At 40.2% G+C, this 13,989-nt stretch overlaps 1 protein-coding gene across 7 annotated transcripts in view; it reads right to left on the bottom strand.

Annotated features, from left to right (window-relative positions):
* RNF13 (ring finger protein 13) overlaps positions 1-13,989 on the bottom strand; it is a 47,926-nt gene that overhangs the window by 31,867 nt on the left and 2,070 nt on the right. For all 7 annotated transcript variants that reach the window (XM_083442919.1, XM_083442925.1, XM_083442924.1 and 4 more), the window contains 2 exons: positions 5,406-5,532; positions 2,248-2,328 (listed from right to left, as the gene is read on the bottom strand). In XM_083442919.1, coding sequence (XP_083299045.1) covers positions 2,248-2,328; positions 5,406-5,519 — 195 coding nt within the window. In that variant the 5' untranslated portion in view covers positions 5,520-5,532. The remainder of the gene's footprint in view (positions 1-2,247; positions 2,329-5,405; positions 5,533-13,989) is intronic.

Raw genomic sequence — 13,989 nt, forward strand, 5'->3', positions numbered from 1 at the left:
AAGACGGAAAACCCGCAAGACGAAAGGGTTTTCCGTCTGCAGAGGCACTTCGCAAGACGAATTTCCCTATGGGCTTGCTTCGCAAGACGAAAAATGACGAAAAAATTTGAATTTTTCCCCCCGCTCCAAAACCCCTTTTCCTGAAGCGCTAAGCTGCTAAAAGCATTTTAGCAGCAAAACCGCTAATCCCCCAAGCCTTAAAAAGCCGTTTTTAGCCCTTAAATTGTCAATAGTGCTAATCCGCCAATGGGCTTGCTTTGCAAGACGAAAAAACCACAAGACGAAAAGACCCGCGGAACGGATTCTTTTCGTCTTGCGAGGCACCACTGTATTAAATTCAACAGTAAATCAGCTCTAGGTGTTGCAGAGACATCTGAGGAAGATCAAAGTTGTGGGTAGTGTTCTTACAATCCCCAAACCACTTATTCTCAGAACAAACAATACTGTCTTTGAGGAGATGTACAAGTGAGTTCAATACTGCAATCTACTGCCCGCTATTCTCTGCCCTAAGTCAAGAGTACCACAAATTCTGGAGAAGACAACATCAGAAGAGGAGACCCTATGGCCCTCAGATGCTGCTGGACTACAGGCCCCCCTTTCCAGGTACATATGGTTGTGCTCATGTCTATCAAGAACAACCTGCTTCACAAGGATATATGGCCAGAACATGTGTCACCACAATTCTAAACAACAGCTGAAATAAACTAAAGTATGATTTTCCTTGGTGCTTTCATAATTCGAATTGCCAGGGTTTGGGTGGAAGGCTACTACAACCCTTAAACCAAATTGTTCCAAGAACATTGTTTGGCAGCATTGTTAAAAAAAACCTTTTTGCTAAGTTTTTGTATTTTGTAGAGGTCCTTGAGCATACACATTCATTAAGGCTGTAAATGTTTAGAATTAACTGAAAGAAACACAAAAGATGACTCACGGCCATTGTTGGACAAGGTCATAGTGTCCAAGAATGTCTAACTAAAGAAAGTGTTCAAAATGCAGAAGTCACTTATATTTGACTAAGAGTCACTGGCTACAGCAGAAACCCTGAATCAAACTGCAAGAGATACTGGGGTATTGCAACAAGTGTACAATTGTTATGGGACAATCAAATAAGATAAGAACTGCAAGCATGCATTAAAATATAGTACGGTTATTTATGCTAAGGTTTGTTTTAGACAGGATCAAACGTGGCTTTTACATTTTATCAGTTTTAAAGCTAACTAACTGATAGCTTAGACCAACTTCATTTGAGGAATAGTTGCATATCAGAAGTATTATAAGCAAAAGCAGGAGCAATAAAAACATTTCCTAACAGGTCAATTTTGTGCAGATTTCCTCAGGATTCAATCCCACTGAGTTACTGTCAAGCAGCTAAGCACAGGACGATCGCAGGACAAGAAATAAAGCCTGTGAAGTTAATAGGAGGACATTTATTTCAGGTAGGTTTAGGGTTGGGTCCTTGATGAAAGGAAGACCTACTGTTTGCCACAGAAGGAAGGAAAGGTGATTGCTCCAGAGGGAAGATCTAAATTCATTGGGTGAAAACTGCAGGAAAGCAGATTTTGATTAAACATTAGTAGAAGCTTCCTAACTGTAGGAGATGTTTAGCAATGTAAGAGGCTGCCTTGGAAGGTGGTGGAATCGCCTTCATTTTAGGTCACAGATGTCAGAGATGCTGCAGTTGTATCCTGCACTGCAGATCCAACATTGAGCAAGGGCTGACCTCCGACACTCCTTCCAACTCTGTTATTTTAGAGAGCCAGATACTAGATTAGTATCACTCTAAAGCCAAACCTTAGTTTAAATGTTCTGGGCTCAGTCTTTTACTTGACTGCTCTCTAATAACATCTTCACATGGAAGTCCAGTGGTTGTCATAAAGGCTTTTCTGCAAGTTTATCTAAGGGTTTATATCTCAAAGCTTTATTTCTCAACACCCTGTCTGTTAATTAATCACCAGGGATTATATTCTTTAAATTCTCCACACTAGAAAGAAAAGTCTTTGCATTGTCTTCCGTTGCTCTAGGCAACACTATTGGCAGAAAGTTCTTTCTTTTCTTTTCTTAATGTTGGGACACAGTCATGCCTACCACCTTTTCCAGCTGATTTTGGATTAAGTCTGTCCTGCAGTTGTAAAATCCATAGAGCCAATTGAGACTAAGCTACATATTAAGAACTCACAAAGCACCATGTTAAATTTTCTTTATTTGCTCCTATTTTGTTACTTGCTGTTGCAGGCTGTTGCTTCTTACCTTCAAGCCTTCCGTCGGGAGTCTGTAGCCAAACCTTGCTGGCAGGTCATCAAATGTTTGTGTTACATTTTCAAAATTAAACTAAAAGCAAAAGGAAAGTGAAGGATTATATTATGTACTAAACTGGAAAAGGGACCATATAAAACCATTGTCATACTACTAAGAAATAAGATACCAATAGCACAAATCATTCATTTCTCAAAGTACAGTTCAACTATCTCAACAAAATCTTGTCATGTGCCCCACATTGTGCCCAGGACCAGCCCCTGAAGTTCCTTTCTTCACCTATTGACCTGCTTCAGTTTCAGTTTATAACATAGCTCAGCAATATTTTAATTCCCAAGGTTCTTCCACCTTCAAACATTTTTGCAATGAGTTAAATGCTGAACAACTCTTTGGAAGTGTTCCAGTTCCTTAAATTTCACTGTAAAGTCTGCTTTTACTGTAAAAAGAATGCGCAGTAAACAGCAAAGAGCGGTTTGCAAAATGTTTTAACATTAAAAAGTTTTTAATCCTAAACAGTCTTTGCTAATTTTTCTACAACAGACTAACACGACAAGCCCCTGGAAATTGTTACAAAGCAAAATCAAGACTATGTCTTTAAAATAGACAAAACAGGCAGTGTGTGTTTTGAACTTAAATTAGACATTGTAAAATGCTTTCTTTATGGAAGTTCAGAATCTACAACCGTCAGATTGCAGAAACCCACTAAAATGATGTAATCTGCATTCTTTTGCCTGAGCTCTTTTTATGCTTCTGACCAGAGTAAAAAAAAAGGGGCCATTTTAAATCCAATTAAGTAAAATAAAAGTTATGTTCCCAACATACTGCAAGGAAGAAAATGTACCATTTGTGAAAACTGAACTAGAGCCAACTAGAGCCAAGTGTGTTTGTGATAGTGAATCCTTTTCATAAGCGGAAGACTTTCTGGTCAAAAGAAATAAGGGACTCTTTTATTAAATACAGATTCCTGGGTTGACCACAGGCTTAATGCAGATGTGGGAAGAACGAAGAATGGAGAATTTGCTAGGAGAGAACAGCTATCAGAGAAAAAAACGCTTTTGTAAGAAGCTAGTAAAAGGGGGATAGGGGAAAAACAGAGGGGAAGGAGTAAGTTCTGCAACCACACATTATTGCTGGTAAAGAAGATTTCTTTTCTTTATAAATCAAGAGAGGCACTACAGCTCAAGCTTGCATGACAGTAATGTTATATCCAGTCCTGTAAGTCTGAATGACCTAGGAGAGGAGAAAGCTTTATTGGAGTGTATATGTTGGAGAGAAAGCAATGAGAGATTCCCCCTCCCTTCTTTCTCAGTACAGGAACTAAGGGCGTTCCAATGAAGTTGATTGGCAGGAGTTTCAAGACTGACAAAAGAACGGACGTTTCACATTCATGAATTTCTTGCCACAAGTGAATGGAGTGCAATGGTCGTACAAAGGGAGGTGTGGGAGACTGTATATTAGAGAACACTTAGAAATGGCCAAAAGCAGGGACCACCATCATGTTAAACCATAGTTTGTTTAAACTATGCTTTAATGTGAACAAGCAACATATTGTTTATATTTAAAACTTATATCCTTCCCTCGTCAAAAGACCCCAGTGTGAATTGCAAACACATAGAACAAGGTAATAAAACCAATAGTAGCAACAGTTCTTACTACACAAGCCAATCTTGCAGCTTTAAAAGGCCTGTTCAAAAACGCACGGGCTCAGGAGGTGCCTGAAGATATAGAATGTTGGTGCCAAAGTAACCTCCAGAGGAAGTATGTTCCAAAACCATGGTGTTACTGCTGAGAAGGCTCTCCGACAGGTCAGTGATCACCAGATTCTACTTAAGCCTGGAACTACCAGCAGTGCTTCCACAGGAGTTCTCGTGCCCCAGGCTGGATGGTATAGGAGAGGCATTCTGCCGGTAACCAGGTACTAACCATTTAGGGCTTTATATATCAGAACCTTGAATTCACATTAAACCATTGTTTAACATAAACTATGGTTGAATTGAGATACAAACTGGGCCCCTGACTAGAACTGATCAGCCCCAACAGACTAGGTCACTATACACAGTAACTTTATCAAATGGAAACAGCAGATCAAAAGCAATATATCACCCCATGCAGGCATTCCTACAGCAATTCCTTTTTGCATTGGAGACATTTTACTACCTTCTATGCTAAATAATGCATGTTTACAAGTTCTAAGTGGAGACTATTGCAAGTAGATGAACTAATGTAGTGAAGTCCCTTGATTAGAGTTTTACTATCTTAAAATAAGCGTAAACTGCCTAACCCCATATTCATAAGTAAGCATGTGAAAGAAAACAGGAAATGCATACAAATTTGCATTTTTTGCACCCACTGCTTGTAACCTATTACTGCTTGTAACCTATTACATCCCAAATCAGTTTCCACCTATTTAAAAAAAGGTAAAGGACCCCTGACAATTAAGTCCAGTCGCAAACAACTCTGGGGTTGCGGCGCTCATCTTGCTTTACAGGCCAAGGGAGCCGACGTTTGTCCGCAGACAGTTTTTCCAGGTCACGTGGCCAGCATGACTAAGCCGCTTCTGGTGAAACCAGAGCAGTGCGCGGAAATGCCGTTTACCTTCCCGCCGGAGTGGTACCTATTTATCTACTTGCACTTTGACGTGCTTTCGAACTGCTAGGTTGGCAGGAGCTGGGACCAAACAACGGTAGCTCACCCCATCGCGGGGATTCGAACTGCCAACCTTCTGATCGGCAAGCCCTAGGCTCAGTGGTTTAGACCACAGCGCCACTCGTGTCCCTATTACCTAAAAGCTAGCTCAGATTTTTCAAAGATATTCCTATGTCAGTTTAAGGGTTGAGAGCCCCTTGGATCCTTTGACAACCTCATTGTCTCTTTAGGAATGCTTTACACACACGGTGTAATTTAATGCTGCACTATGATGAACACTCCATCTGCAAAAGTATTTCGGCTTGCCAGATGGAAGAAGCCCCCCTTTCGCCTCTCCATGCATTGCTGTGATGCTTATCCAGCCCCTCTCTCAGCCAATTTTGGGGTGCTTTGGGGGGGAGGGACAGCCCTGCTGTACAAGCAGAAGTCCTTGTTCCATGCTTCCACTGATGGGGGCCCTTTGGGTGAATCCCAACCACAGGGGAAAATAAATAAATAATACTTACGGCTAAAATATCTGCTTCCACAGGCAATAGGTTTAAGAAAGCAAACAGCTGAACTGTGAGAATGGTGTAGATTTGAGTGGCAGACAACATTAACATTCCTATTGACAGCAGCATTTTAATTAAATTCCTGCAAGACAAAAACAAAGAAAGTCAAGACTGGCAGAAGGCATTAACACTCTGATCCAATAAATACACATAGCTGCTACTGCACATAAAGTTACTTAAGCAAGTGCAGCTCAATCAAGGATTTGGCAGCTCTTCTGCCAGATTCTACCTCACCCAACCCCAAAAGCTTGTTCTGTTCATCAGGCACACAGGTTTGTTCTGATGAAATGGTCAGATAGAAAGCATGTTGTACTTTATCCTACCCCATTCTGCATTTTCCTCATCTTCAATACATACACTTTCTGCTCTGTGGCTTCATATCACATAGTTATATCATACTTGGGGATGGGTGCAGTGACAGGCAGCAGAGGAGTGCCATTCTGTCCTCTGAGTTAATGCAAAGTGCTAATCCTAAGCCAAAGCACACAACAAGTGCAAAGATGAATGCTGTGGTGAGTTGCTAGCGCAGCAGACACTAAGCTGCACCCCAAACATTGTTCTACCAGTCCAATGGCTTGTAGAAACAAGATCATAAACAGAGCCAGTCACCCACTGACTATGCTGAAATATTTTGCTTTATTAATATGCAAGAATAACTTACTTTGAATTTCAACTCCTTTATTATTTACTTAGAATCGCTAAAAGTTGCTAAGGAGTTGTACCAGACTTTGGCAGGTAGGTGAGATAATTGCTCTCTGCACATGAAGCACAATGGCTTCTAAAACAAATCTACTAAGTCATTTACAAGTTCTATCAATCAAGTGACACACACTCCTCCAGCCTTCTGCTTTCATTTACATTAATGGTTTCAGTCTTCCAAACACTGATTTATTAATTGAAATCTACTTGTACTAATAGAATCAGAAGGCACTACTAAATCATACTGAAACTGAAATGCTCACTTACAATCTGCTTCACACCTGAAAACCTTGTGCTAACTAAAGCTTGCGCTAACTTCCAGGCGCTAGCCTAGTACACAGAAGCAGTCACATGCAGGCCAACAGAGCATACAAAAGTATTGAATTTTAGCACATCCTTCAGGGACTACAGGCTCTTGCTTAATTGGATTGTGCCTTACACAAGTGAAAAATTCCAAAAACAGATGATGGATCCAAAGATAAACTTCGCTGGGCTTTATTATGGTCTCACTCTTGATTCACATTAGAGAAACTGAATGCACACAAATTCCAACATTTCTGACTAGATACATAGGTGCTTTTGAGTTTTAAATGTTTTTATTTTTTTAAATATTTCTAAACCTCCCTTTATCCAAATGGAATTTACACAACTTAGGTCCAGGATACCTCAGGGACCACCTAATCTATTATATACCTGTTTGATCACCATCTTTCCTTAGGGAATCACTGCTAGTTGTACCCCATGGCTCTGATGTACAGTCTGTATCCACAAGGGGCCACGTGTTCAGTATTTTGTGGAATTTCCTTCCAGTTGAGGTCAAATAGATTGCCTCCCAGTTGAACTTCCGGTGCCTACTGAATACTTTTTAATTCCAGCAGGCTTTTAAACTGAGAAATTTTATAATTTTTACTTATTTCAGTCTTAATGTTTTGTAGTTCCTATATGCCACTTAAGAGACAACTATGATTAAGTGATATAAAATCACTCAAATAAATAAGATTAAAACAATTAAAAACATCAATAAATTAAAGCTTGGAGGCAGCAATAAACAACTGTTAAATGAATAAAAGAAAACCCTAAAATGCCAGGGTAAACAGAAATGTTTAATTTGTGACTGCAAGGACTAATATTAGCACTAGCTGTACTTCTTGGGGAGGGCATTCCAATTTGGGACAATACCATTAACTTCACAGATGTCATTTGCCTCTGGTGTTCTGTTCTGCCTTAATTCTCCCACAAAATAAACTGGTCATTGGTGGAGTAGGTTCTTTGATTCCTTGGAGAATGAGGCGGCATTCTTCATCAGTGAGAAGAACAGCAATGGCTGTCAAATTTTCAGTTGCAGAAAACTGCAGAAATTTCCTCAGGTCCCACTTTCAGGCTTCCCACAGACATCTGGATGGCCATGATGAGAACAGGATGCTGGACTAGATGGGACACTAGCTTAATCTTGCAGGATCTTTTTCTGTTAAGCTTCCCTGAAGAGTACTTTGCCCACCACTACTGATCTTCCCCTATAATGCAAAGTCACAGAGGTACACTGGACATTTTTTTGGGGGGGGGCTGCTAAAACACACCTCTGTATGAATTGTGGAAATATTAGCAGAGTCCCACCATCCCTGATTTTCAAGAGGTGTCTGGAATCATCAACACTGCCTAGCTATCCACTTGGCAAGAGATGGCGGCTGAGAGTTTCAGTAGTACAGTACTATGCTGGGTTGGAATGCATAGTTAATAGCATTAATTTCTTATCATTTCTTATTAATGTCCAAAGGCAAAGTCTGACTTTCAGGAAGAAGTTACACTCTGAGCAGTTGAATCATTCACACAATACATACTCACTTTTTTGGCTATTTTCCAAAAACGAATTTCAGGCCAGAATCTACTGCTCAACAATGCAAAGATCCTTTAGATGCGTTAACCACCTCAAATACTACAGTGTCCATTATCCTTACACTTCACCAAGTCTAGAGAGCCCTAGCTTTTGAAAGCCGAAAATCTGCATTTCCCATTTGTCAAGGCTTCATGCACTGGTCTCACAGATGTTCCAACTATCCTGCCTGTAGAAAAATCTCTCTTTGGAAATGGGACAGAGTCATCACATACATGAAGTACTGCACCAGAAATAGGTAAGGCAAAAAGGTAAAGGACCCCTGGACGGTTAAGTCCAGTCAAAGGTGACTTTGGGGTGCAACGTTCATCTCTGCTTGCAGGCCAAGGGAGCCAGCGTTTGTCTGCAGACAGCTTTCCAGGGTCATGTGGCCTGCACGACTAAACCGCTTCTGGTGCAACGGTGCAACGGGACACCGTGACAGAAGCCAGAGAACACAGAAATGCTGTTTACCTTCCCGCCACAGCAGTATCTATTTGCTCCACGACACACCTGTTAGCACCCATGGCTGTTGAAGTCCCAACCTCAGCTGTCATCATTAGCATCACAGCAGACCTGGAATGGACAGTTAATTCACAAACTGTCTAATTGGCCCATCTGAACCTCACTTCCTTTCCATCATCTTCCCTTAAGCTTTCTATCCAGCAGTAGCTTAACAGATCTCCTCGCCCTGAGACAACTGAACAAATTGCCAGGTCACTGATCTTGCCACCTTATTTCTTCCTATACTGGTGCAATTCTTCTTTTAAAGTAGGGCAAGCTTCTTCACTTTTGACAGCTATCAACTATCAGATGCAACCTATTTTCAAATCCCAGTTGCCTCTGAAACAAAAATCAAGCCTAATTAATATTCTGAAAGAGCCCCAAAGCATTCACCTTCTCCAATACTCCTTCTCACATACTTCTGTAGGTTACTTTTCTGAACCCTAGTCGTTACAGAATATAATTGAGGCTGCAGCCAGATGTGCTTCCTCATGAAACGTTGAACACAAGCAAAGTCAATAGTTTAATGACTCCACTTTCCCATTTTTAAAAACCACTTACATTGTTTATAAATGCTTTTAAATACATAAAACTGACAGATCTCTGAAGGTTCTGAACTAACTTGTAGAGCGTGAGAGAAAAAGGGTAAACTGAAATCACAAGAACTTTGACTGCAGAACAACAGTTTTCTGTATTAAGGAATATATGCTATTGCAAGTGTCTGGGCAATCTGATGATGTATTCCTATTCCAGTAAAAGAAAGAAATAGATACAAGGAACAAGAAAATAAAAGACTATAAGGACTTCATGAATGTGACAGATCCAACTTCCCATTTTACAAACGCTACCACTCATTTTGAAAACAATGGTAGCTTTTAATGTTTATTAGTTTTGGAAATCAAAGTATAGAATATTCTCCAACACAAATCTTGCAGCAGGAATGAGGAATTTCAGGACTGGGGACCTTCTATTTCTCCACAGCCGCCAGGACTCACTGGCCCTTTTCTGCTCCTTCCTCCAGTTTTTTGGCCTGGCTGGAATGTGACCTTCAACTGCTTGCCTGGATGGGCAGATGCATACATACAAAACTCTGACCTGTGTGACTGGACTACAAAGATAAGAATCATATTTATTGTACCACCACCACTGGGCATGTGGCTCCCAAAATGTTGCCTACTAGGGAAAGTGGCCCTCAAGTTGATAAACAATTCTCAACCCATCTTTCAATAACACAGCAGCATAGAAGAGTTCCTATCCTGTTGGAAATATGAAAGATAGATTAAAGATGTACAGGTAAAAGAAGTACTGACAAGATTTCAATAGGACACTATTAGTTGACTTTCTTGCTAAATAAATGAGAGAGAAAAAGCCACAGCAGTTTCACCTGTGAAAGATAACAGCTATCTTTGGTCTCAAAGGTAAGGCAGCCCACATTTTACTTAAAAAAAAAAAAATCAAATTTGGGACAGAAAAGAAGTAGTTGGCATATCTGCTAGCTTTGGGTAAAAAAAAAAGTCACTGGTGGTAGGGAAGAATGGGCTGTGCATACAATTTTTAATTCGCGATTAGTATTAAAACTGGAGAGGCCCAGTAGGAATAGTTATACAAACTCATTTTGGATCTTTTTTTATATTTATTAAAAATGCATGCATGCCTTTTTAAAACCTCAAAGGTGGCTAATAACCAAAAGCAAGAACATTAGAATAAATAAGAACATCTCAGCAATTTAAAATAAGCTATATCTATATTCCATAAAGCCACCAACCCTGTCAGTCCTCAATAATTCAATGGTATACCTTTTACTATATTTAGTAGGAAAGCAAGCATCTTTATGATATGTGGGAGAGTACTGCTATCCTTGAGTATGAATAGCACTTTACAAAGCATAAAAGTCAAATTCCTGCCCAAAGGAGTTACAATCTAAAATACAACACAAAGGAGTCAGAGTATGATAGAGGCAGTGTAAACAGCGGGAGAATATGTATTATTTGAGTTATATATACTTCAGGTTAGTTACAATGGGATATGTAGACTACAGGGCATATCAAACGTTCGTGGAAAAGTGAGTTTTTGAGAAAAGATTAGAGAGTTAGCAAGTGGCATCATAATCAGGAAGGCCAGATGAAGACTGGAAAATATTCTCTCCCCCACAACCACACCTCCTTCTTCCAATTAGTTCCCCTCCCCATCCAGCTCTATATTGGCTTGTTTTTGCTACCCTTACTGGGCACTGTTTTGTTGGGGCAGGGGGCAGTTTAGAAACTTGACACTCCACTTTACACCCAGATAGAGCAGTCAATACCTAATTTTTGAGAGCAGGGCTTTATTTTCCTCCAGAGAACATCTCAGCACCTCTTGTATGGGAGAAAATAAAAGGCACATACTCAGGAACACTTAACCTACCCCCTAACCCAATGCCTAGACCAACAGCAGGCTCTCCTTCCTCTTGATTGTAACCCAGATGGAAGCTTGTTTACCCTGCCCTACAGAACTAAAAACAGACCCATCCCTTGTCTACAGAGTCTCATTCTGACTGCATAGACATTCCCTGACTTACGCTTCAATATGACTCAATGTGACTTAGTGAGCACCTACCAGGGATATTTGAATCCAGGTATTAGAGCATGTTTCGGTTCACTGGGCCAGGCACCTTCCACCTGAAAGGAAAGGTGGACCAAGTATTTTGGTCCTGTCTTTTCCACCCCAAGACTTAAGTGTACCAATGGAAGGGACATTCTGCAATATTTGTGAAGCTACAGGAACTGCATGTACACGCCGCCTAAATACAGGGGTGCTGTATTTTGCTTCTTAGTATACCTTTCCCTAAGGCAAAGCAACAGAAACAGATACTGTGCCTACACCCCATTTAGAAGGCCAGGTAGCTTCACGATACCCACTCAGAAGCCAAGTCACTGGCTCCTGAAATTAGAGCAATCCAAGAAGACTGCAAATTAGGTTAGGACATGATGAAAGCAACTGGAAGATCAGGCTGCTCAATACCATAACTAGGGAAACAGCTTAATCATTTTGCTCTCAGAATTTTCCTGAGCACCTGTGAAAACACAGGAAGCTGCCTTATACAAAGCCAGATCATTGGTCCATCAACTCAGTATTCTCTACAGCAACCGAGAATCAGATGTCAAGGGTTTCAGACAGCGGTCATTCCCAACCCTATCAAAAGCTCCGAGTTCCAAGAATCGTTCTTACCAAGGAACAATTATGTGTGACACGGGAACACAGGTCTTCAGACTGTTGGGGACTCAGAAATGGAGAGTCATATTTGAGGCTAAGAACTGCCCATGCCTCTAGTGCAATTTACATATACCTTTAAGGGATTGATCGTTACTGAACTCTTCTTCAAAAGGTTTTTATATAAGATAAATGCCCTGGCCTTATTCCATACTCTCCTGGTTCATGTTAGGCTGCTTCAGGGTTGCCTATTGAACAGGCAACAAAGCAATAGGGTGGACTGTTGGGGAGATGGAAGTGTTAGGGGCCTTGAATCCTTGCTTCAGGCAATATATACACCCAAACTGGTCCAATGCAGCTTGGAGCTCTAGCTAGAAAACTTGTAGCTTCAATCTGCCAAGTCAGAAGATCAGTTGACTCACAAGCTCCAGTACAGAGACATTTCTCATTTTAGAAGTTATGTAGTTGAATAAAAGATCCAGTCTTAATTCTCCAAGTGCCTGACAGCTGTCCCAGAAACCTTCTCTCTTCCTGTGCATCTGATGGGTGAGCTTTAATCTGTTTCTCAGATTTTGTCTTTTTATTCTTCACAGTCTCCCACAGGGTGCTTTTCCAGATTGGAATTCCCTGCTCTTCTAGCAAGTGATAATCCTCTCAAGCTGTTGACCAACTCCCTGAGACCCAAGTGCCTACAACAAATTAGGTCATAGCTGGGCAGGGATCTTCCTTGGTTTGGTCAATGTTCCATTAACACATAAGGAGGAGGAGCTAGTCACCCAATACACATTTAACAGTAGAAATAACACTTAAGCTTATTTTTTGAGAAACACATCAGCTATACTACTTATCTAATAGAGGAAGTTTAATCTGGAAAGTATGAAAAGAGCACATCCAGAACTTCTTTACTTTTGCTCTGACAGATTTAGTTGAAAACAAAGTGATACTGAACAGCTGACCTACTGTGTGAGAGATCTGTAGCTTCTTCACCATTAACACAGACATAATCCATACGCAAATATACTGACTGCTTTATCAGACAACACAAGTTGATCAGCAGTGTGTTGAACTGACAGCAGTCTACCAAGCACGTCCCTGGCAATCTGTAAGAACTAAGAGCTCAGTGCTCTCTTAATTCTAAAGTGCATTAAATGCAAATAAAAATAAAAGTATCTTCTCAGTATCACATTTCCATCTAAGTAACAGCAATGCCAGGTGATTGGGAAGGACTATATAATCATTCTTTAGAAAAGAAAGGATGCAGTGAAAATAATATGATCCCATTTTGTTAGAAACAGATGTAGTCTACTGTTGTTTATTATAACAGTTAACATCCTGCCTTTCTGAAAATGAAATGATATGAAATGAAAACAACAGATAACACCAAAGAGACCAGTACATTATCACAGAATCTCAGATGTTAGAAACTCAGATATATAATCTAATCACCAAATTGCACCTTAAACCTGGGTTCCAGTAGACACAATGGAATGTTTAGGTACCAGAGGTTTCCCCCCAATGGGATTTATCATCATCATTCTTCATGTCGCTTCTATACTGCTTTATATTTTAAAGAACAAATCTCAAAGCAGTTTACAACACATTAAAACAACAAATAAAACAATCCAGAATAAAACAATTTCAAGCTTTAAGGGAAATAGTTCAGATTCTTCTCTACGTGACATTATGCTTTTCCCAGTCACCAGCCTGGCATCCAGAGATCTCCACATGGTCGCAATTTGACCCATGCCAGGAGCAAAATACGCCTGGCTAATTTCTAGCACTGCACAGAATCTGAATTGTAGAGTTGGAAGGGACCACAAGGGTAATATAGTCCAACTATCCTATGTCTACTATACCTAGCATAATTCTACTATTTTTTAAAAAAAGAATTCAAACAGGTTTTGAATCCTATTCTATTGCTTACAAATTCTGTAATTTATTTTCTAAACTAAGAAGAGAATTCAAAATTATTCTGATTATATTCTTACCATTTCTTGATTCTCTTGAACAAGTCCCTTCTACTGGGGGACAGCTGAAGTCTGATATTCAGCAGATGATTTCTTCAAGGCTTTGAGTTCTTATCATGGCAATTACCATTTGGGAATTAGAAAAACAGAACAGCAGGGCCCACTCAATGGCTCAGGCTGCCTTTTGACTCTTCCAAGAGATAGCACCAGTGTTTCCTTGCTTTCATCTTCCCTCACCATATATTTACCACATGTGTTATCTCCGATACTTGCAGGCCTGTGTGCAGCATTTAAGTAAACTTTAGGCACT

Source organism: Podarcis tiliguerta, assembly GCF_965153285.1.
Source record: "Podarcis tiliguerta genome assembly, chromosome: 5".
Classification (NCBI taxonomy): domain Eukaryota; kingdom Metazoa; phylum Chordata; class Lepidosauria; order Squamata; family Lacertidae; genus Podarcis; species Podarcis tiliguerta.